The following is a 24,944-nucleotide window of genomic DNA, read 5'->3' as shown; positions in this document are numbered from 1 at the left end:
AAATAAATACATAAATACAGTATGGGGATGAGGTAGTTGGATAGGCTATTTACAGATGGGCTATGTACATGTGCAATTATCTGTGAGCTGCTCTGACAGCTGGTACTTGAAATTAGTGAGGGAGATAAGATTCTCCAACTTCAGCAATTTGTGCAGTTCGTTCCAGTCATTGGCAGCAAAGAACTGGAAGGCGGCCAAATGACGAATTGGCTTTGGGGGTGACCAGTGAAATATACCTGCTGGAGCGCTTGCTGCGGGTGGGTGCTGCTATGGTGACCAGTGAGCTGAGATAAGGCAGGGCTTTACCTAGCAAAGACTTGTAGATGACCTGGAGCCAGTAGGTTTGGCGACGAGTATGAAGCGAGGACCAGCCAACGAGAGCGTACAGGTTGCAGTGGTGGGTAGTATATGGGGCTTTGGTGACAAAATGGATGGCACAGTGATAGACTGCATCCAATTTGTTGAGTAGAGTGTTGGAGGCTATTTTGTAAATGACAGCGGCAAAGTCTGGGATCGGTAGGATAGTGAGTTTTACGAAGGAATGTTTGGCAGCATGAGTGAAGAATGCTTTGTTGCGAAATAGGCCTATAAGCCGATTCCAGATTTAATTTTAGATGGGAGATGCTTTAATATGGGTCTGGAAGGAGAGTTTACAGTCTAACCAGACACCTAAGTATTTGTAGTCGTCCACATATTCTAGGTCAGAACTGTGCAGAGTAGTGATGCTGGACGGACGGGCAGGTGCAGGCAGTGATCGGTTGAAGAGCATGCATTTAGTTTTACTTGCATTTAAGAGCAGTTGGAGGCCACGGAGGGAGAGTTGTATGGCATTGAAGCTCGTCTGGAGGTTAGTTAACATAATGTCCAAAGAAGGGCCAGAAGTATACAGATTGCTGTCATCTGCGTAGAGGAGGATCAGAGAATCACCAGCAGCAAGAGCGACATCATTGATGTATACAGAGAAGAGAGTCGGCCCGAGAATTTAACCCTGTGGCACCCCCATATAGACTGCCAGAGGTCTGGACAACAAGGCCTCCGATTTGACACACTGAACTCTATCATAGAAGTAGTTGGTGAACCAGGCGAGGCAGTCATTTGAGAAACCAAGGCTGTTGAGTCTGCCGATAAGAATGTGGTGCTTGACAGAGTCGAGAGCCTTGGCCAGGTCGATGAATACGGCTGCACAGTATTGTCTCTTATCGATGGCAGTTATGATATTGTTTAGGACCTTGAGCATGGCTGAGGTGCACCCATGACCAGCTCTTGGTATTCTCTCAACCAGCTTCTAGGAGGTAGTCACCTGGAATGCATTTCATTTAACAAGTGTGCCATGTTAAAAGTTCATTTGTGGAATTTCTTCCCTTCTTAATGCTTATGAGCCAATCAGTTGTGTTGTGACAAGGTAGGGGTGGTACACAGAAGATTGGTAAGATTTGGTAAGATTTGGTAAAATATCAAGTCCATATTATGTCAAGAACAGCTCAAATAAGCAGAGAAATTTCAAGAACTTTGAAAGTTTCTTCAAGTGCAGTCGCAAAAACCATCATGTGCTATGATGAAACTGGCTCTCATGTGGACCGGCACAGGAAAGGCAGACCCATAGTCACCTCTGCTGCAGAGGATAAGCTCATTAGAGTTACCAGCCTCAGAAATTGGAGCCCAAATAAATGTTTCACGGAGTTCAAGTAACAGACACATCTCAACATCAACTGTGCAGAGGAGACTGCGTGAAATCAGGCCTTCATTGTCAGGGTGTGACTAGGGTGGGCAATCTATGTTTTCTATTTCTTTGTTGGCCTGGTATGGTTCCCAATCAGAGGCAGCTGTCTATCGTTGTCTCTGATTGGGGATTATATTTAGGCAGCTTTTTCCCACCTGTTGTTTGTGGGATCTTGTTTTTGTGTAGCTGCCTGTGAGCAGCCCAGAACGTCACGTTTCGTTTTCTCCTGTATTGTTTTGGTGAGTTTCATATTTATTAAACATGTGGAATTCTAAGTACGCTGCGCCTTGGTCCATTCATTAAGACGATCGTGACATTCATGGTCGAATTGCTGCAAAGATACCACTACTAAAGGACACCAATAAGAAGAAGAAGAGACTTGCTTGGGCCAAGAAACATGAGCAATGGACATTAGACAGTTGGAAATCTGTACTTTGGTCTGATGAGTCCAAATTTGAGATTTCTGGTTCAACCGCTGTGTCTCTGTGAGACGCAGAGTAGGTGAACAAATTATCTCCGCATGTGTGGTTCCCACCTTGAAGCATGGAGGAGGAGGTGTGATGGTGATGGGGTGCTTTGCTGGTGACATTGTCGTGATTTATTTAGAATTCAAGGCACACTTAACCAGCATGGCGACCACAATAGTGGTCCTATCAGTTGTTTTTCAACAAGACAATGATCCAACACACCTCCTGTAAGGGCTATTTGACCAAGAAGGAGAGGGATGGAGTGCTGCATCAGATGACCTTGCCTCCACAGTCACCCGACCTCAACCCAATTGAGATGGTTTAGGGGGCCTCCCGGGTGGCGCAGTGCTAACAGAGACTCTGGGTTCGCGCCCAGGCTCTGTCGCAGCCGGCCGCGACCGGGAGGTCCGTGGGGCGACGCACAATTGGCCTAGCGTCGTCCGGGTTCGGGAGGGCTTGGCCTGTAGGGATATCCTTGTCTCATCGCGCACTAGCGACTCCTGTGGCGGGCTGAGCGCAGTGCACGCTAACCAGGTTGCCAGGTGCACAGTGTTTCCTCCGACACATTGGTGCGGCTGGCTTCCGGGTTGGATGCGCGCTGTGTTAAGAAGCAGTGCAGCTTGGTTGGGTTGTGATTCGGAGGACGCATGGCTTTCGACCTTCGTCTCTCCCGAGCCCGTATGGGAGTTGTAGCAATGAGACAAGATAGTAACTACTAACAATTGGATACCATGAAATTGGGGAGAAAAGGGGGTAAAAACATTTTTTTTAATGGTTTGGGATGAGTTGGACCGCAGAGTGAAGGAAAAGCAGCCAACAAGTGCTCAGTATATGTGGGAACTGACTGGGAACAAGACTGTTGGAAAAGCATTCCAGGTGATGAAAGAATGCCAAAAGTGTGCAAAGTTGTCATCAAGGGAAAGGGTGACTACTTTGAAGAATCTAAAATCTACAATATATTTTATTTCCCAGTTTTGATGTCTTCACTATTATTCTACAATGTAGAAAATAGTCAAATTGAAGAAAATTGTCTAGATTCTAACACAGGGATGTGGCTGCTAAGGGGGCCTGTGTCCAGCACCCTTCCTGATACAAAGAGAATAGCTCAGTTTCTTCCTGAAGATGAAAAGCTTTGAGATTCTTTCTCTCCCTGTAGCACTGAGCTACAGCAGCAGTGATAGTGATAGCAGTACTGTAGGGTGGAAGACTAACAGCCAGAACAGCCAGAGCAGCAAGTCACAGTTCTGGATATATCCAGGTAGGTTCAGCCTGAGGAGGCTCCAGGCTCCATCAAATCTAACTCTAGCTGAGGAGGCAAAACCAGACCCACTGAGAGACTGTACTTTTCAGAAGGCTGGCGTTACTCTGAACTCATTGAAACTGAACACACACTGTATCTATTGAAAAGTGTCCCTTTGCAAGGAGCCAGAGATAGATGGAATTCCTCACTGGAGGAAGAAGATTAACAGTGAGTGGTACATTTCCCTAGGATCACAGGTTGAGTTAATAGCATCCTAAGTCGTGATCCTGGGCTCACACTCTCCAGGTCCCTCAGTCAGTGGCCATCAATGTTAACAGGCTGAACGTTCACCTCTAATTAAACTGGCTCTTATCTGCAAAGGAGCCAGTGAGGTCCTGGTCTCTACCTGGGATACAGGACAGTCGGCAGGGCAGTGGACGGGCCTTCACACATTGCAGGTGGCCATTAAGGAAGGCTAATTATGAACGCCAAGTGTTTTTTAACTTAACACAAACAAATACATGCCATGCTCTGAAATGGAGTCATTCATGTTTTGCAGACAATGTACATAACTTGCAGATAGACCGTACTCTGTGGTTTGTAAAACTACAAGGCTATTGTTGAGCTTTTACACAATACGTAGTCTATAAGTGGTACAGTATAGTCTGTCTGTCTCAGTAGATCCACATCAATAAGTAGTCTGTCAGACCCCTATGGCTAGCAGAGGCAGGGGGGCAGCTCAACCATGACTAACGATGCCACTGCCTCCCTGACTCTGGAACCTTTCACACACTAATCTCCTGGATTATGCAGCAAAACCCACGCAATCCACTACTCAGCAGGGCACCTGCCAGTCACACTTTATGCACGTTGCGTCGCAGCAAAAGATAGAGACGGAAAGAGACCACTGAGGAAGGAGCTATACCTTCCAAACACTGCACAAAACAGAGTGAGAGAGGAGGTTTACCTTGGAGCATGCAGCGGTATGCTGACTCTGAAATGGCGTAGATGTGTGGTGGCATCTCATGACGCTTCTTTCCTCTGTACATCTCTATGATGTTCTCTGAGTAGATGGGAAAGTTTTTATAGGGGTTTATCACCACACAGAACAGCCCAGAGTAAGTCTATGGGAGGAGAGAGAAACAAAACACAAATACAGTAAATCGACAAAATAAGAGTAAGTTATGAATGCAGATTTTATCTCTAGAAGAAGTTCATAAGGGACCAAAGGTTTTTCAAGATGAGTTTCCATTGTACTGTGATCTAGGGGGATAAACACTTGTTAGTCTGAGAAGTGATCGAACTCAATCATACATAATTCAAAATAATTACTCAATCATCATGTTCTAACTCTAGAGTGGCTCTGATGTGGTCTGCAAAATGTCAGTGCAATTGAGCGGTCATCATTATGCTACATTTTGGTCCCTTACGTCACCATAGTGGGCAGACTGAGCATGCAGTGGCATAGAGGCAATAGTAGAAAACAGATAAAGTGAGAGAAATAGTTGTGGGAAATGCAGTCAAATGGTAGACTAGCTTATCATGAACTATCCAGTTGAATGTAAGATCTGGCAGCTCCTTACAGTGATGCCTCCCCATTAAACAGTCTGAACTCCACGCCATAGTGAGTGCCTCCTTATCAAGCCCTGTGGCTAATGTTCTGAGAAATGACAGAGGCTTTGGTGGGATATTAGCTCATTCTCATGTGACTGGGGCTTGACATTCTCACTAGAGAGTGTAATGATCCCTCCCTACCCTCACACACTCACCACTGCCATGCTAGAATAATACAATAACACATATTTTCCAACGTGCAATAATTGGAAAATAAAATGGATGACCTACGATCAAGATTATACTACCATATACCAGATATTAAAAACTGTAAAATCTTATGTTTCACCGAGTCTCTAGACCACCTTTACTCCACACACAGAGATGCATACAAAGCTCTCCCCCGGGCCCTCCATTTGGCAAATCTGATCATCATTCTATCCTCCTGACTTCTGCTTACTAGCAAAAACTAAAGCAGTAAGTACCAGTGACTTGCTCAATGTGATCAGATGATGCGGATGCTATGCTACAGGACTGTTTTGATAGCGCAGACTGGAATATGTTCTGGGATTCATCAAATGGCATTGAGAAGTATACCACCTCTGTCATCGGCTTCCTCAATAAGTGCATCGACGACGTCACCCCCACAGTGACCGTAAGTACATATCCCAACCAGAAGCCATGGATTACAGGCAACATCCGCACTGAGCTAAAGGCTAGAGCTGCCGATTTCAAGGAGCTAGACACTAATCCGGACGTTTATAAGAAATCCTGCTATGTCCCCAGACGAAACATCAAACAAGCAAAGCGTCAATATAGGATTATCGAGGCAAGCAACACTGAAGCATGCATGAGAGCACCAGCTGTTCTGGATGACTATGTGATAACTCTCTTGGTAGCTGATGTGAGCAAGACCTTTAAACAGGTCAACATTCACAAAGCCGCGGGGCCAGACTGATTAACAGGACATGTACTCAAAGCAGGCGAGGACCAACTGACAAGTGTCTTCACTGACATTTTCAACCTCTGCCTGACCGAGTCTGTAATACTGACATGTTTCAAGCAGACCACCATAGCCCCTGTGACGAAGGAAGTGAAGGTAACCTGCCTAAATGATTACCGCCCGGTAGTACCCACGTCAGTAGCCATGAAGTGCTTTGAAAGGCTGGTCATGACTCTCACCAACATCAGCCTCCCAGATACCCTAGACCCACTCCAATTTGCTTTCTGAAAAGATTTGGCATGGGTTCCCAGATCCTCAAAAAGTTCTATAGCTGCACCGTCGAGATCATCCTGACCAGTTCCATCACCGCCTGGTATGGTAACTGCTCGGCATCTGACCGAAAGGCGCTACAGAGGCAGGTAAGGTGCGTAAGGTCCAGTACATCACTGGGGCCAAGCTTCCTGCCATCTAGGATCTCTATACTAGGCGGCATCAGAGTTAGACTCCAATCACTCAAGTTATAGACTGTTCTCTCTGCTACCGCACAGCAAGCGGTACTGGACCACCAAGTCTAGGACCAAAAGGCTCCTTAACAGCTTCTACCCCCAAGCCATAAGACTGCTGAACAACTAATGAAATGGCCACCGGATTATTTACATTCATCCCCCATTTGTGTTGTACACTGCTGCTACTCACTGTTTATTATCTATGCATAGTCACTTTACCCCTACCTACATGTACAAATTACCTCAACTAACCGGTACCCCCGCACATTGACTCGGTACCGGAATCCCCTGTATATAGTCTTGTTATTGTTATTGTGTTACTTTTTATTATTATTTACATTTGTTTATTTGGTAAATATATTCTTAGCTCTATCTTGAACTGCTCTGTTGGTTAAGGGACTGTAAGTAAGCATTACACTGTAAGGTCTACTACACGTTGTATTCGGAGCTTGTGACAAATAAAGTTTGATTTGATATGACATAAGGACATTTCCATGGAAAAGGACCCATGAGCACCAATTTGCTAAGTTCATAGGAGCACATCAATTGGGTGTCAAATGAAAGCTAAGATATATATTTTTGTGAAATTAAGACATTAATTTTCCAACTATTTTCGATACAAACAAATTTGAATAAGCTAAGACTTTGATTTCTGGTGAAACAGATGGAAAAGGAGTCTTAGAAAACAAACAAGAAATAGTCTTAAGGTATTAGAAATACATCAAAACACACTAATGTTGAGCTAAAGACCCCTGCCAACTAATATCAACACTTATATTTCATTTTGGAGAAATTGTTCTGCCTTGGAATTCCGTTACAAAAACCCCCACATATCTTTAAGATATGTTCTCCTTTCTCTCTGTCATGAGGGAGGACAATGAAAGTTCATAGAAGTAACAAGTAAAGGTTGACTTGCAATTAGTTAGTGTTTTTCATGATTTTATTGTCATTAATTATTAAGTGATTAAAACTCGGAATTCCGTTACCAAAATCTGTAACGGAATTTCAGAAATCGGTAATGAAATTTCTGGAATTGAATTGGCTAAAATTGGAAATCATAGTAGTCACAAACCACAGTTGGGTTCACAAGTTTGGACAGCACAGTAAAGAAAAGTAGCATATAGTTCAGTACACTACAGCAGAGTAGACTATAATGTACTGTACTCTATTGTACTGTTCTGTGTTGTACTGTGCTCTACTGTGCTGTATTTTGATGTCTATGATTGGTTCAAATTTGGTCTTGTTTGGGGGCAGAGCTCATTAAAATAAATGGCCAGTGTTTAGAATAATATCCAAATACGCAAAGGAGGATTATATTTATATGTGTAGGTACCTCACCATGAAGAGAATGACATTCATGTCCATAATTATGCATTTCTGTTTAGTACATACTGTATCAGGGACCCATGATGAAATTCCATTACCGCCATTCCGTTACTTGGTGTAGATCTACTTCACTTACTACTATTCAATAACAAAAATAGATTTTTTCAAACTCAATGTGTCATGTCCTAGCTGACACCCCATTCTTTCTGCATACATCATTGAATCTTGAATTTTGAGCAGAGATATAACAGGATTTTTGAAAAATGTGGAAACATTAAAATGTTACCAAAATTCTGTTATCAAACAGAGTTTTATGGTTTCTTAAATCAATGGTTTTTGTTTGGCAAACATTTTAAGTGAAAGATCAGTGTAATTCTGTTACCGCCCTTATCACACACGTCAGGTACAATACAATGGGGCGGGGGAGAGAGAAAGAATGCAGAGCAGAATTAGGACGAGACCGGCTGACAATCAAAATACAGAAAAGAGCCCTTAAATTCTACAAACACATAAAAGGAAGCAATTCTCAAATCTTCTACAAACAAAGCAATCACCTACAGAGAGGTTAACCTAGAGAAATGTCCCCTAAGCAAGCTGGTCCTGGGGCTCTGTTCACAAACAGACCCCGCAAAGCCCCAGGACGGCAACATAATTAGACCCAACCAAATCATGAGTAAACAAAAAGATAATTACTTGACACATTGGAAAAAAAAGGTGCTAAAAAAGAGCAAACTTGAATACTATTTGGCCCTAAACAGAGAGTATACAGTGGCAGAATACTTGACCACTATGACTGACCCAAAATGAAAAGCTTTGACTATGTACAGACTCCATAAGCATTGCTATTGAGAGAGGGCGCCGTAGGCAGACTTGGCATGGGTCTTCAAAAAGTTCTACAGCTGCACCATCAAGAGCATCCTGACTCGTTGCATCACAGCCTGGTATGGCAACTACTCGGCATCCAACCGCAAGGCTCTACAGAGGGTAGTGACCATCTAAGACAGGGGTTAATTTGCATGGCCAAAGCAAGTGAAATAGATAATAAACAAAAGAGAAATAAACAATTAGAAATTAACAGTGAACATTACACTCACAAAATATTAAGCATTTCGCTACACTCACATTAACATCTGCTAACCATGTGTATTGTGACAAATAACATCTGATTTGACATCTATACCAGGCGGTGTCAGAGGAAGGATCTAAAAATTGTAAAATGCTACAGCTACCCTAGTCATAGGGTTAGGGCAAGCGGTACCGGAGGGCCAAGTCTAGATCTAAAAGTCTCCTTAACAGCTTCTACTACCAAGCCATAAGACTGCTGAACAGTTCATCAAATGGCCACCTGGATTATTTGCATTGACACCCATTTTTTTTTTTTTTTTTTTTTTTTACGTTGCTGCCACTCTGTTTATTATCTATGCATAGTCACTTTACCACTGCCTACATGTAGATATTACCTCAATTACCCGTAACCCCACACATTGACTCGGTACTATAGCCTCGTTATTGTATTGTGTTACTTTCTTTTTACTTGAGTTTATTTTGTCAATATTTTCTTAACTCTTATTTTTCTCAAAACTGCATTGTTGGTTAAGGGCTTGTAAGTAAGCATTTCACTGTAAGGTCGACACCTGTTGTATTCGGCACATGTGACAAATACAATTTGATTCGAGGTGGGAGCTGAGCTGCCAAATGTATGACCATATTAGAGAAACATATTTCCCTCAGATTACACAGGCCCACAAAGAATTTGAAAGCAAATCAAATTTTGATAAACTCCCATATCTATTAGGTGAAATACCACAGTGTGCAATCACAGCAGCAAGATTTGTGGCCTGTTGCCACAACAAAAGGACGACCAGTGAAGAACAAACACAGTCATAAATACAACCCATATTTATGTTTACTTATTTTCCATTTTGTACTATAATTGTACATAGTTATAATATTTTGTGAGTGTAATGTTCACTGTTTGTTTCTCTTGTTTATTATCCATTTCACATGCCAATGAACCCCTTTGGGGAGAGGGAGAGTAAGTTCATAGAACACACAGAGGTATCTACAACACACCAAACATGACTGACAGAGCCTCTGTTTAAAAGGCTTCTAATTGTTTCAAGAACTCTAATTTCATGCCTAAGGCCCAGTGGCTCCGTTCACCTCTTCCAAGGGGTTTGGATAAGGCAATGGGCAGAGGTGACCACAATAGAAATATAATAATAAATTAGATTTTTATGAGATCACCAAAATATATGGCTTACTTGACCTTATCCAAAACCTTGGGGGTGAAGCCCATGGGTTGTCTATTTGTGAGCCACAAGATGCAACCCTGTCTAACAATCAGGAGTCAGCCAAGCAATTAAGGCAGAAGGATAATGACTCAGCAGCCTAGCCACCGACAAGCGGCCCTGGAGAGCATGCTCATGATGTAAGAAGAGCCCAATCAGCCTTTTCAGGGGAATGCCTTGCCAAACACTGACAATGACATAGGCTGTAAGGAGAGAGAGAGGGGGGAGAAAGAGAGAGAGAGTGGGCTGTAAGGAGATGCTAAGGAGATAGAGGGGAATGGAAGGAAAGAGAGATGGTCTCAGTTCATCGGAGCTGGTCTGTGAGGCAGCTGAGCTGACAAGAATCCCTGTTGGTAGAGAAGCAGGGCATAATGATTCTATCAGCCTCCTCTCACTCCTTCTAAACCTTAGGGGAGGTGAATAGGAAAAGCCAGCCCTCTGTAACTCTAACTTGAAGCTCCATTTTGTAGCTAATTAAAAATGGATTCCCTTGATCTGAAAGCAGGAGCTATTAATAGTGTGGCGGTGCCTCTGTGACGTGCAGGACCCAGGCAGCTGGCTAGGCAGAGCTACCTGGCTGCACCCACAGCAATAATCACAGGGCCTACTGTAGCATCCCACCAGACTGCAGCAGGGTCGAGATGGTTAGACACCAGACCAGCATGAAACAACAATGTTTATCTTGTTTATTCCTGATAACAACATCATCAACCGTATTGATTTAAAATAACACTTTCCTATCATACTGATTATGCTTACTTTCAGGTTAAATGTGAGTGTGTGTCAATATCGATTTAACACTGTCAACATTGCAGGAGAGTTTTTGCGTTTAGTTTTGCCATTACTCTGGGTAAACCTACAATACCTTATGGCATCATTTGTCTCCAGTCACAAATTCAGTTACGTTGCATAACAGAAATAAATGCATTCTGCAGTACAGTCTACTCAGGAGGCCCCTCTTTCTCCCTCTCACCAAAATGTGAATCCCTCTCCCCTTCCCTCCCCACTCTCCCTCCCTCTCAGGAGGGGTTGGAGGCAGCAGCCTCTTCAGCGGAGGACGGAGTGGTAGGCCAGGCCTGCTGCTGGAGGAAGTGGGTCAGGTTAGCCTGCTCTCCATGCACCATGCTCCAGGGAAGGGGATATTTCCACTGTGAAATCGGATCTGGGGATGCAGTGGCTTAGTAACAGCTGAGAAACCCACAGGCAACAGCAGACATAACAGTCGCTTGCATCTGCCATTTGGAATTAATAGCACCCCGACTGCAGCAAGGTGAGGACGGCCTAGTCCATTGATCTGAGGAGAATGACCTTGACAGTGCATATTCATTAAAGCTAATAACCCTTCAAAGTATGCTTTGAAATATTTTAATTTTTAAATTTTATTTCACCTTTATTTAACCAGGTAGGCAAGTTGAGAAAAAGTTCTCATTTACAATTGCGACCTGGCCAAGATAAAGCAAAGCAGTTCGACACATACAATGACACAGAGTTACACATGGATTAAAACAAACATACAGTCAATAATACAGTATAAACAAGTCTATATACAATGTGAGCAAGTGAGGTGAGATAAGGGAGGTAAAGGCAAAACAAGGCCATGATGGCAAAGTAAATACAATATAGCAAGTAAAACACTGGAATGGTAGTTTTGCAATGGAAGAATGTGAAAAGTAGAAATAAAAATAATGGGGTGCAAAGGAGCAAAATAAATAAATAAATTAAATACAGTAGGGAAAGAGGTAGTTGTTTGGGCTAAATTATAGGTGGGCTATGTACAGGTGCAGTAATCGGTGAGCTGCTCTGACAGTTGGTGCTTAAAGCTAGTGAGGGAGATAAGTGTTTCCAGTTTCAGAGATTTTTGTAGTTCGTTCCAGTCATTGGCAGCAGAGAACTGGAAGGAGAGGCGGCCAAAGAAATAATTAGTTTTGGAGATATACCTGCTGGAGCGTGTGCTACAGGTGGGAGATGCTATGGTGACCAACAAGCTGAGATAAGGGGGGACTTTACCTAGCAGGGTCTTGTAGATGACATGGAACCAGTGGGTTTGGCGACGAGTATGAAGCGAGGGCCAGCCAACGAGAGTGTACAGGTCACAATGGTGCTTTGGTGACAAAACGGATTGCACTGTGATAGACTGCTTCCAATTTGTTGAGTAGGGTATTGGAGGCTATTTTGTAAATGACATCGCCAAAGTCGAGGATTGGTATGATTGTCAGTTTTACAAGGGTATGTTTGGCAGCATGAGTGAAGGATGCTTTGTTGCGAAATAGGAAGCCAATTCTAGATTTAACTTTGGATTGGAGATGTTTGATATGGGTCTGGAAGGAGAGTTTACAGTCTAACCAGACACCTAAGTATTTGTAGTTGTCCACGTATTCTAAGTCAGAGCCGTCCAGAGTAGTGATGTTGGACAGGCGGGCAGGTGCAGGTAGCGATCGGTTGAAAAGCATGCATTTAGTTTTACTTGTATTTAAGAGCAATTGGAGGCCACGGAAGGAGAGTTGTATGGCATTGAAGCTTGCCTGGAGGGTTGTTAACACAGTGTCCAAAGAAGGGTCAGAAGTATACAGAATGGTGTCGTCTGCGTAGAGGTGGATCAGAGACTCACCAGCAGCAAGAGCGACCTCATTGATGTATACAGAGAAGAGAGTCGGTCCAAGAATTTAACCCTGTGGCACCCCCATAGAGACTGCCAGAGGTCCGGACAGCAGACCCTCCGATTTGACACACTGAACTCTATCAGAGAAGTAGTTGGTGAACCAGGCGAGGCAATCATTTGAGAAACCAAGGCTGTCGAGTCTGCCGATGAGGATGTGGTGATTGACAGAGTCGAAAGCCTTGGCCAGATCAATGAATACGGCTGCACAGTAATGTTTCTTATCGATGGCGGTTAAGATATCGTTTAGGACCTTGAGCGTGGCTGAGGTGCACCCATGACCAGCTCTGAAACCAGATTGCATAGCAGAGAAGGTATGGTGAGATTCAAAATGGTCGGTAATCTGTTTGTTGACTTGGCTTTCGAAGACCTTAGAAAAGGCATGGTAGGACAGATATAGGTCTGTAGCAGTTTGGGTCAAGAGTGTCCCCCCCTTTGAAGAGGGGGATGACGGCAGCTGCTTTCCAATCTTTGGGAATCTCAGACGACACGAAAGAGAGGTTGAACAGGCTAGTAATAGGGGTGGCAACAATTTCGGCAGATAATTTTAGAAAGAAAGGGTCCAGATTGTCTAGCCCGGCTGATTTGTAGGGGTCCAGACTTTGCAGCGCTTTCAGAACATCAGCTGAACGGATTTGGGAGGAGGAGAAGTGGGGAAGGCTTGGGCGAGTTGCTGTGGGGGGTGCAGTGCTGTTGACCAGGGTAGGAGTAGCCAGGTGGAAAGCATGGCCAGCCGTAGAAAAATGCTTATTGAAATTCTCAATTATGGTGGATTTATCAGTGGTGACAGTGTTTCCTATCTTCAGTGCAGTGGGCAGCTGGGAGGAGGTGTTCTTATTCTCCATGGACTTTATAGTGTCCCAGAACTTTGAGTTAGTGTTGCAGGAAGCAAATTTCTGCTTGAAAAAGCTAGCCTTAGCTTTTCTAACTGCCTGTGTATAATGGTTTCTAGCTTCCCTGAACAGCTGCATATCACGGGGGCTGTTCGATGCTAATGCAGAACGCCATAGGATGTTTTTGTGTTGGTTAAGGGCAGTCAGGTCTGGGGAGAACCAAGGGCTGTATCTGTTCCTGGTTCTAAATTTCTTGAATGGGGCATGTTTAGTTAAGATGGTTAGGAAGGCATTTAAAAAAAAATATCCAGGCATCCTCTACTGACGGGATGAGATCAATATCCTTCCAGGATACCCCGGCCAGGTCAATTAGAAAGGCCTGCTCGCTGAAGTGTTTTAGGGAGCGTTTGACAGTGATGAGTGGAGGTCGTTTGACCGCTGACCCATTAGAGATGCAGGTAATGAGGCAGTGTTCGCTGAGATCTTGGTTGAAGACAGCACAGGTGTATTTAGAGGGCAAGTTGGTTAGGATGATATCTATGAGGGTGCCCGTGTTTAAGGCTTTGGGGAGGTACCTGGTAGGTTCATTGATAATTTGTGTGAGATTGAGGGCATCAAGTTAGATTGTACGATGGCTGGGGTGTTAAGCATGTTCCGGTTTAGGTCGCCTAGCAGCACGAGCTCTGAAGATAGATGGGGGGCAATCAGTTCACATATGGTGTCCAGAGCACAGCTGGGGGCAGAGGGTGGTTTATAGCAGGCTGCAACGGTGAGAGACTTGTTTTTAGAGAGGTGGATTTGTAAAAGTAGAAGAAGTTCAAATTGTTTGGGTACAGACCTGGATAGTAGGACAGAAATCTGTGCAGTAGATTGCAACACAGCCCCCTTTTGCAGTTCTATCTTGTATGAAAATGTTGTAGTTTGGGATTAAAATTTCTGAATTTTTGGTGGTCTTCCTAAGCCAGGATTCAGACACAGCTAGAACATCCAGGTTGGCAGAGTGTGCTAAAGCAGTGAATAGAACACACTTAGGGAGGAGGCTTCTAATGTTAACATGCATGAAACCAAGGCTATTACGGTTACAGAAGTCGTCAAAAGAGAGCGCCTGGGGAATAGGAGTGGAGCTAGGCACTGCAGGGCCTGGATTCACCTCTACATCGCCAGAGGAACAGAGGAGGAGTAAAATAAGGGTACGGCTAAAGGCAATAAGAATTGGTCGTCTAGAACTTCTGGAACAGAGAGTAAAAGGAGGTTTCTGGGGGCGATAAAATAGCATCAAGGTATAATGTACAGACAAAGGTATGGTTGGATGTGAATACAGTGGAGGTAAACCTAGGTATTGAGTGATGAAGAGAGAGATATTGTCTCTAGAAACATCATTGAAAGCAGGAGATGTCATTGCATGTGTGGGTGGTGGAACTAATAGGTTGGATGAGCAGGACTAGAGGCTCTACAGTGAAATAAGCCAATAAACAAACACTAACCAGAACAGCAATGGACAAGGCATATTGACATTAAGGAGGGGCATGCTTAGTCGAGTGATCAAAAGGGTCCAGTGAGTAGAGAGAATGGTTGGGGGTCACGGCGATTTAGACAGCTAGCCAGGCCATCGGAAGCAAGCTAGCATAGGATGGAGGTCTGTTATTAGCCTCCTCTTGCGTTCCGTTAGTAGATTAGTGGGGTTCCGTGTGGTAGAGGGGATTCATCCAAATCACACAACAACAAAAAACAATAGATATAGTTAGAGGCCCAAGAAGAAAAAAATAAAATAATAATAATATAAATAAATAAATTGTCCGATTGTCTATTCAGATAGCAGCCGATAAGACAGCTAACGGTTAGCGGGCCACAGATGGGCGTTCAGGTAACGTCGCGACGGAGGAGCCAGCCGGATAACTCCTTCAGGTAGATAACGTCGGCAGTCCAGTTGTGAAGGCCCGTTGGGGCTCCGCGTAGGCAGTAAAACGGGTCCGAATAGGTGATTGTAGCCCAGGAGTGATTGATGGAACTCTTCAGCTGGCTAGCTCCGAAATAATTGATGTTTGCTCCGGAATCGACGAAAGCCGATAGTCACACGGATAGCAACTAGCTAGCTGTGAGATCCAGGTATGAATGTCCAGAGTTAGCGGTTGAAATCCAGGGACATGGAGAGAAAAATTGGTCCGGTATGTTCCGTTCCGAGCCGCGCTGCGCCTTACAAAACTGCCGATAGATTTTCGAGCTAAAGGATAGCTGATGACCACAAACCGTGGTTAGCTGAATACTGACGATTAGCCAGTAAAGAAGCTAACTAGCTTCTGATTAGCTTCTGGATTAGCTTCTGGCTAGTTTCTGGCTAGTTTCTTGGAGGACTACAGATTTGAGGTAAATAATACTTTTCTTATAAATATAAATTGGTGAGGCGGGTTGCAGGAGTGTGTTTTGAAGATGAGTTTATGGAAAATTAAAAAATATATATAAAAAGGTATGTGAAAAAAGTTTATATATATATATATATATGGGACATGACAAGACGAGGACAAAAGACGTCTGAACTGCTATGCCATCTTGGAAGATGAGGCATATATATATATGATCAATAATCTTTGCGCAGCGCTATTGAATGAAAAAGTGTGTCAAGCCAATAGCAGGGTGTTCAACTATCTTGATTAGATAATGTAATGGGCTTTTAACATAATCATATTAATAATACCTGGGGAAACTGAAAGAAAGATAGCTATGTCTTCGGTGGAATTGTGGCATATACTGTAAATGCATGGCACTAACGTTACATAGCTCTTAACCCATGACCTTAACCACCAGCTTAAACACAAAGCTACTCAGAAATTCTCAAAACAGAAGATTTTTTATAAAATAAAAGAAACTGTTGCTCACTCTTTCTGGATAATTTAAATTAAAAAATAACCACTAATAACTGCATGATGACCCATGAAAAGCCTGGTGCTGGTTTGGTATCCATGGAGTGTGTGTGTGTGTGTGTGTGTGTGTGCCAAGTTTATTGTAACACCTAAGATGTTTACATGCAAAATAGTTCTCCATGGAACAATGGCAATGCCATGACAACAACAAAAGATATGACTATGTGGGAGGCCTGAACACAATGCCACTCTTGAGAGAGGGTTAATGTACCCTTTATGCATGCACATAGCGAGTGAAAGCTTGTTCTTGAACCTCAATAAAGAAACATATCAGCCAAACAAGAATGACAAGACAGCTAATTAGTGGGGGTTTTCCATTAGTCATACCACCTACATCCGGTCAACCAGGAGGCAGCTGGCCTCCACAAGTACAGAAGCTCAGCCAAGACTGCAATACATTTATTCAATGTTTGAACAATCAAACATTTGAAACACCTAAAGAAGTGCAGGAATAAGGTTATTGGCATTGGGCATAACATTAGGAGAGAGAAAAGAGAAATCGTAAATTAGAGTGAGTGCAGGAAAGGAGACAGGACAGTCAGACACATTGCAATGAAGTGGGCGGGAGACAGACGGACGCTGTTTTCATGAAAGAATGCTGATGCTTTCTGACAGCTGGGGATTATATGCTGACACAAAGGCCTGGTTGTAGCGTTGCTAGCTAGCTTTCCGGTTAGCCTGTTACCCACTGGACTGGCTCAACTCCCTGACTTCACATGGAGCCATGGCTACGCCACCAAGCCATACTGGGGCCTCACTGAGGGACTGACCACAACGCACAGAGCCACATTACCCAGGGGGCTCCCTCTGCACGCCAACCCTAGCTCAGACACACAAAGCCTGGGGCAGCAGCGTACAGCGCAGCTGGGGATGGGTTATGCCCCACTGTGGGGGGAGGTCACCTCCTGGGGCTGGGGCACTCTCCCACTGACACAAACATGTTCTTCATTTATGTCACGCCTACTCCCTTCCCGTTTTCCGGCGCTCAACTAATCACTGGTACTGGCAAACCGCATTACGCACTCCTGACAAACCAAATCAAACTTTATTGGTCACATACACATGGTTAGCAATGTTAATGCGAGTGTAGCAAAATGCTTGTGCTTCTAGTGCCGACAATGCAGTAATATCTAACAACTACCTAATACACATGAATCTAAAGGGGTGAATGAGTATATGTACATATAAATATATGGATGAGCGATGGTCAGTGCAATAGATGGTATAAAATACAGTATATACATATGATATGAGTAATGTAAGATATGTAAACATTTATTAATGTGGAATTATTTAAAGTGGCATTGTTTAAAGTGACTAGTGATTAATTTATTAAAGTGGCCAGTGATTGCGTCTCAATGTAGGTAGCAATCTCTGAGTTAGTGATTGCGGTTTAACAGTCTGATGGCCTTGAGAAAGATGCTGTTTTTCAGTCTCTCGGTCCCTGCTTTGATGCACCTGTAGTGACCTCGCCTTCTGGATGGTAGCGGTGTGAACAGGCAGTGGCTCGGGTAGTTGTTGTCCTTGATGATCTGTTTGGCCTTCCTGTGACATCGGGTGCTGTAAGTGTCATGGAGGGCAGGTAGTTTGGAGCAGTTGTGGTACCAGGCTGTGATACAGCCAACAGGATGCTCTTGATTGTGCATCTGTATAATTTTGTCAGGGTTTTGGGTGACAAGACAAATTTCTTTAGCCTCCTGATGTTGAAGAGGTGCTGTTGCGCCTTCTTCACCACATGGTCTGTGTGGGTGCACCATTTCAGTTTGTCTGCGATGTGGAAAGTTTTCAGTAACCTCGGCGTACACCTTTTACACTGTGGATAGGGGGGTGCTCCCTCTGCTGTTTCCTGAAGTCCACGATCATCTCCTTTGTTTTGTTTACGTTGAGTGAGAGGTTGTTTTCCTGACACCACACTCCGAGTGCTCTCACCTCTTTCCTGTAAACTGTCTCGTCGTTGTTGGTAATCAAGCCCACTACTGTTGTGTCGTCTGCAAACTTGATGATCGAGTTGGAGGTGTGTATGGCCACGCAGTCGTAGGTGAACAAGGAGTACTGGAGGGGGCTGAGCATGCACCCTTGTGGGGCCTCAGTGTTGAGGGTCAGCGAAGTGGAAATGTTGTTTCCTACGTTCACCACCTACCTGGGTGCGGCCCGTCAGAAAGTCTAGAACCCAATTGCACAGGGCGGGGTTGAGACCTAGGGCCTCCAGCTTGATGACCTTGGAGGGTACTATGGTGTTGAATGCTGAGCTGTAGTCAATGAACAGCATTCTTACATAGGTATTCCTCTTGTCCAGATGGGATAGGGCAGTGTGCAGTGTGACGGCGATTGCATCGTCTGTGGACCTGTTGGGGTGGTATACAAACTGAAGTGGGTCTAGCGTAGCCGGTAAGGTGGAGGTGATAAGATCCTTGACTAGTCTCTCAAAGTACTTCATGATGATAGAAGTGAGTGCTACGGGGCGGGAGCCATTTAGATCAGTTATCTTGCCTTCTTGGGTACAGGAACAATGGTGGCCATCTTGAAGCATGTGGGGACAGCAGACTAGGATAGGGAGCGATTGAATAAGTCTGTAAACACACCAGCCAGCTGGTCTGTGCATGCACTGAGGATGCGGCTAGGGATGCCGTCTGGGCCAGCAGCCTTGCGAGGGTTAACACGTTTAAATGTTTTACTCACGTCGGCCATGGAGAAGGAGAGGAGGGGGCACAGTCTTTGTTAGTGGGCCGCGATGGTGGCACTGTATTATTCTCAAAGTGAGCAAAGAAGGTTTTTAGTTTGTCTGGAAGCATGACGTCGGTGTCCGTGACGTGGCTGGTTTTCTTTTTATAGTCGTTGATTTCCTGTAGACCCTGCCACATACGTCTCGTTTCTGAGCTGTTGAATTGAGACTCCACTTTGTCCCTTTACCGGCATCTCACTTGTTTGATTGCCTTGCGGGGGGAATAACTGCATTGTTTATATTCAGTCATGTTCCAATGGTTAAATGAGGTGGTTCGCACTTTCAGTTTTGTGTGAATGCCACCATCCATCCACGGTTTCTGGTTATATTAGGTACATCTCCAATGCACTTCCTTATAAACTCACTCACCGAGTCAGCGTATAGATCGATGTTGTTCTTTGAGGCTGACCGGAACATACCCCAGGCTGCGTGATCAAAACAATCTTGAAGCGTGGATTCCAATTGGTCTGACCAGCGTTGAACGGTTATAGTAATTGGTACATCCTGTTCGAGTTTCTGTCTATAAGACGGTAGGAGCAAGATGGCGTCGTGGTCGGATTTTCCGAAGGGAGGGTGGGAGAGGGCTTTGTATGCATCTCGGAAGTTCGAGGAGCAGGGGGGAAAGTTCGTCCAACTGGCCTCACAACCACAGAACACGTGTAACGACGCCAGCCCTGGACCTCCACATCCGGCTTCTTCACCTGCAGGAACGGCTGACACCAGCTGTTAAAAACCGTCTCAGGGAAGCTCATCTGCGTGCTCGTCATCCTCACCAGGGTCTTAAACTGACTGCAGTCCGGCGTCGAAACCGACATCAGTGGGCAAATGCTCACCTTTGATGGCCACTGGCACGCTAGAGAAGTGTGCTTTTCACGGATGAATCCCGATTTCAACTGTACCGAGCATATGACTAGCGGTTTGCTGATGTCAGTGTTGTAAACAGAGTGCCCCATGGTGGAGGTGGGGTTATGGTATGGGCAGGCAGGCATAAGCTACGGACAACGAACACAATTGCATTTTATCGATGGCAGTTTGAATGCACAGAGATACCGTGACGAGATCCTGAGGCCCATTGTTATGCAGATGAAGTGAGCCTTCAAGAAACATGGAGAAACATAAAGCTATTATCTAGTGGAATTCATCATCAAGCCTGGTAGAGAAGATAAATCAAAAAGACTGCAGTTCCTCCAGAATCCCCGTCACCATGACTTAGGTGATAACCAATCCACATTCTCTTCCTGAAACTTATGTCACTAAATGGGTCAAGATCACGACGATACACTGTATATAGGACATCATTAACTAGACCCATCTGCACTGAAACATAGCTGCAGATAACTCCACAAACAATGAAAGCATACAATTTAAATCAATGCAAACTCGGACGTTGGATTTTTGGTGTGCTTAGATAATAAAATAAAAAAAGTTTACGGACTACAGAATGGAAAATAGTGAAGGGATACCAACAGCAAGAGGTAGCTTTAAAATCTCCCTAAATGAGTGACATCATATACATCACTGACACTATCTATCATCTAATGGAATTCTGGGATTGTAGGAGGTCTTTTCTACAGACGGCTTATGTGTGAGAGGACAAAGGCTCCCGACCATAAAGATGCACAGATGCATAGAGCACAGCAGCAACAGTGACAGGAGGTGGGCCAGTGCCTCTCCCAGTCTGCCACCCTGCCCTGGGGCTCCACAGTCAACACACAGGGCCAAATGTATTGGCTTTAATACCCAGGGACCCCACTGAGATGAGAGAGCCCCACAGACAGCTCAGAGATCAAACAGGGCAACCACGAGGAATGGGGTCATACAAACAAACTGACCCACCAGTGTTTATGGTAGAAATGTCACCTACAAAGGTGAAAGTAAAGAAGATTGCAGGTAATATAGATACAGAGAGAGAACTTACCATCGGTCTGAACTATCTGGAAACGGTTATAGAGTATGATCAGTTTTGTGTGTTTTTTAAACTTCAATCAAGCCACAAGACAGTGGCGTATCCAAATACCCATACTAAATAGTATGGGGAAAAAAATAAAGTGTTATAGTATATGCAATTTCTAAAATAGTACTCCAAATGAGTCATCTCATTGCGTTAACTGATTGCGTTAACTCCCGCCATTCGCTCATTTTGGTACAGCAGTCAATTTATCTGATTATCAGCTGTTGTCAGACACACGTGAGTCAGAAAAGACAAGTGAATTCTACTAGATCAAACGTCAAAATCAGTATGCAGTTTATGTGTGTAGTACTTATTCAGACACAGACCCTGTTTCCTCAGAGTTCCCCAGAGGTTAGGTTCTGTAGGTGAGCCAGGCCCTCTCAACATTATCAAGAGACCAATACATGGGATTCTGTGGTCTGGGTCTCATTTAAGGTATGCGTCGCCAGAGTTGCTGAAAAACAGCTAAAATATTGAACTATTGAGCAATGTCTGCGGTGTGCATTATGTGTGAGTATGGTTGAATTTGCTTTCTAGGTGAATAGATGTATAATAAGAATACACTCAGAAAAAAAGGTGCTATCTAGAAGCTAACAGGGTTTTCAGGCGGACCCCATAGGAGAACCCCTATGTAGAACCCTTTTTCGTTCCAGGTAGAACCCTTTCCACAGAGGGTTCTACATTGAACTGGAACCAAAAAGGGTTATCCTAACCCTTTTGCAACACTTTTTTCTAACAGTGTACAACAACACAACCACTCACGTAGATGAGCCCAGAGTAGTAGCGGTCTTTGAGGTTGTGCAGCACTGAGGCCTCGTTCAGGCAGGTGAGCTCGGCCATGTCTTCCACCTTGCTGAACTTGGGCGGGTTCATCTTCTGGATGTCGTCCTTATTGACAATGGCCTTCTTGCCATTCTCTGACAGTTCCACTACCACCTCCTCTCCCCGCTCCTCCTTGATACTGGCCGCCTCAAAACCATGACGCTCTGAAGGGATCCACACCACCTTCTTGGCTGTCCAGTCGGCCTGTGTGGCCGGGTTGTAGACCACAGCGCGATCCACAAACAGGTACCGCTCCGGGTCCTCCAGCCCACTTCGATGAGCCATTTTGGGGGTACCAGAGAAAGAGTGCCACCTGGAAGAGGCAGAGACAGGCAGAAACTCAGTATAACAACATGTTTGTCATGAAATGTTAAGCACTCTCAGGCATGGCACTTATCAAGGTTGCATTCCTTTGTGACAATACAGCTACCCCCTTTTCAAGCCTAGATGTAGCCAGCAGATCCGACCCGCTTGCTTGGGACTGGGGTCGGACAGCATTCCTGTGTAGATTAAGACACTGTGAAGCCGGCACGAATATGGCTTGGAAAACGCACCTCAATCCAAGGATGAGAAAAGCATTGCACTCTGAGAATTGTCCCATTATCCCAACTGTTACACCGAGAAGACTGAACTACTGCTAGTTTTTCCGGAAAGCTGTCCTTTTCGTCCTCATGCTAGGTAGAAGAAGCCACACCAGCCATTTTGGAAGGTGTGTTTCCCGAGCCATATCGCACATCGGCTCTGCGAGATATCAAGGGTTTGCCAAACATGGTCCTGGGACACCCCCGGGGGCACATTTAGTTTTTTTGCTGTAGCACTCACAGCCGATTCAAATATTCAATGCTTAATGATGAGTTGTATATTTGAATCAGCTGTGAATTTGGGAAAACCTGTCTTAAACTATATAGGAATGCGGTCTGACCCTAGCGCAGCTGTAAGCAAGCTGTCATATCTGCTGGCTAGCCTAGGTGGGGACATTTTACTCACCTGTATCTTATTTTCAGGAGGTTATGAAGGGAGGCACAGTGCAAAGTTGCATAATTTTACATGCTTACAAAAATGGATGAGATGAGTCTACTCTGCTGCACTGCACTAGGCCTAGCAATGGATAACAAATGGTAGCTAGGTAGCCTAAGTGCTTTCCAGAGCAGCCCAGAATTCTCACAGGTTCCCCACTCTCTGAGGGCTTGACAGAAAGCTGATCAAATCAAATGTATTTATAAAACCCTTCTTACATCAGCTGATCTCTCAAAGTGATGTACAGAAACCCAGCCTAAAACCCCAAACAGCAAGCAATGCAAAGGTGTAGAAGCACGGTGCCTAGGAAAAACACCCTAGAAAGGCCAGAACCTAGGAAGAAACCTAGAGAGGAACCAGGCTATGAGGGGTGGCCAGTCCTCTTCTGGCTGTGCTGGGTGGAGATTATAACAGAACATGGCAACGATGTTTAAATGTTCATAGATGACCAGCAGGGTCAGATAATAATAATCACAGTGATGTTTCCAGTTTTCAGGGATACAGTATTCAACATAAATGTGGGGGCTCTTTTTAAGGATGCTACATTATGGTACAGGTTACCCAACGTCATTGTTTATTTATTTGTCACAGGTTATACTTTAAGCGTTTTGAAAGCTAACTGCAGTACGACAAAAGTGTGTTTCTTGTGTATGATATTGGTTTCCGCCACACTGTATCAGATATTGGACAGAGGACACAGATGTTTGTTACATTGTATCTGTACACGCCAAATAGGCCTACAGCATCATTGCTTTTTACAGCAGAATTTATCACACGTTCCTCATCCAAGTAGACGTTTGCAGCCAAACATGGAAAGCAATTCCTCACCTTCAGGTGGAGTATTCATAGTGTTGAACAAATGCATTCAGAATAAAGTAAGTGCCAAACAGAACCCCATTTTTAAAAACTTTTGTTGTTGATTTGCCTGACAGGCTGCCTACATTGTTGACTCGTTTAATAACGCGCGTCTTACGCTGACTTGACAAGAGCCATCTCGCGCGCTGGTGTAACGGTGTTGTGAATGGGACGCAATCTGTCCACACATGACAATCAACATAGACAATAAACATGTATTTATTAGAGCAGCAGGTCCGCGAACAACCTATATCTGCATGTTATCTGACATTTACGATCACATTGATAACAGAAACCATCTGAAATCATGCAGAGAGCTCTACTGGTCAAGGGAGTCAATTTTGGTGTAGCAACATCTCCAAAGTCCAAATTTCAATTTTATTCAATTAAAATCTTCAATAAATATAACGCAATATATGCCTTTAACATATTTTAATTCTACGTATCTGGGTAATCAATAGTCCTGAACATAATATAACGACATCATTGCAAGTACCTCCACAGTTGCGCTATGTAGCCTAAATCCATCTAGCCGGGCAGTCTTTAAGCTGCTAATGTAACCAATGCAGAATACAATTATTCCTAAAAGAGCTGGTAATTTACCTGGTGGTGTGAGAGAAGAAACGAGGACAACGGTTCACACGAATAGACCGACCTCCCTCTTTAATAACACTTTATGGAACAACACAACTGATATTTAGGCATCTATCTAGGCTTTGGTTTGCACCAAAGACACTGCCCCTATGGTGGGTCCCCTCAACCGAACAGATCTGACCGCTGTTACTCCGCCCACAATGGGTTGTGCAGACATAGATATTGACCAATAGATCAGCTCGTCCGAATTCAATAGCTCATTGTGAAGCTTTACGTGCTATATTTTCTAAAGTGTTGATATCCTCTGAAAAAAACAGACGTCTAATGATAAACAAATACAAATCATGTTTTATTCTGAAGCCACATGAGGTGAATATAATATCAAGTTGTGAAAGTCTATACACTGCACACACCTACTAGATGCGGCTAAAACACAATTGGATTCGCACGCTGCAGTCTCTACTACCCTCGCCTCCTATTGGCTAAAAACAGAGAAAACCCAACTATTTTTAGAGGAATTATTTCTGGT

At 44.2% G+C, this 24,944-nt stretch overlaps 1 protein-coding gene across 2 annotated transcripts in view; it reads right to left on the bottom strand.

Moving 5' to 3' along the window:
* Window positions 1-24,590, bottom strand: part of LOC118384182 (myosin-10-like) — a 72,434-nt gene extending 47,844 nt beyond the window's left edge. For both annotated transcript variants that reach the window (XM_052518913.1, XM_052518914.1), the window contains exons 1-3: window positions 24,425-24,590; window positions 21,890-22,262; window positions 4,395-4,551 (exon numbers count right to left, since the gene is read on the bottom strand). In XM_052518913.1, the coding sequence (XP_052374873.1) occupies window positions 4,395-4,551; window positions 21,890-22,234 (502 nt within the window). In that variant the 5' untranslated portion in view covers window positions 22,235-22,262; window positions 24,425-24,590. The remainder of the gene's footprint in view (window positions 1-4,394; window positions 4,552-21,889; window positions 22,263-24,424) is intronic.
* Between the last annotated feature and the right edge of the window lie 354 nt (window positions 24,591-24,944).

The sequence above is a fragment of the Oncorhynchus keta genome, chromosome 5, assembly GCF_023373465.1.
Source record: "Oncorhynchus keta strain PuntledgeMale-10-30-2019 chromosome 5, Oket_V2, whole genome shotgun sequence".
NCBI lineage: Eukaryota > Metazoa > Chordata > Actinopteri > Salmoniformes > Salmonidae > Oncorhynchus > Oncorhynchus keta.
The sequence above is the reverse complement of the archived record's forward strand: the minus strand, read 5'-3'. Positions and strand labels throughout refer to the sequence as shown.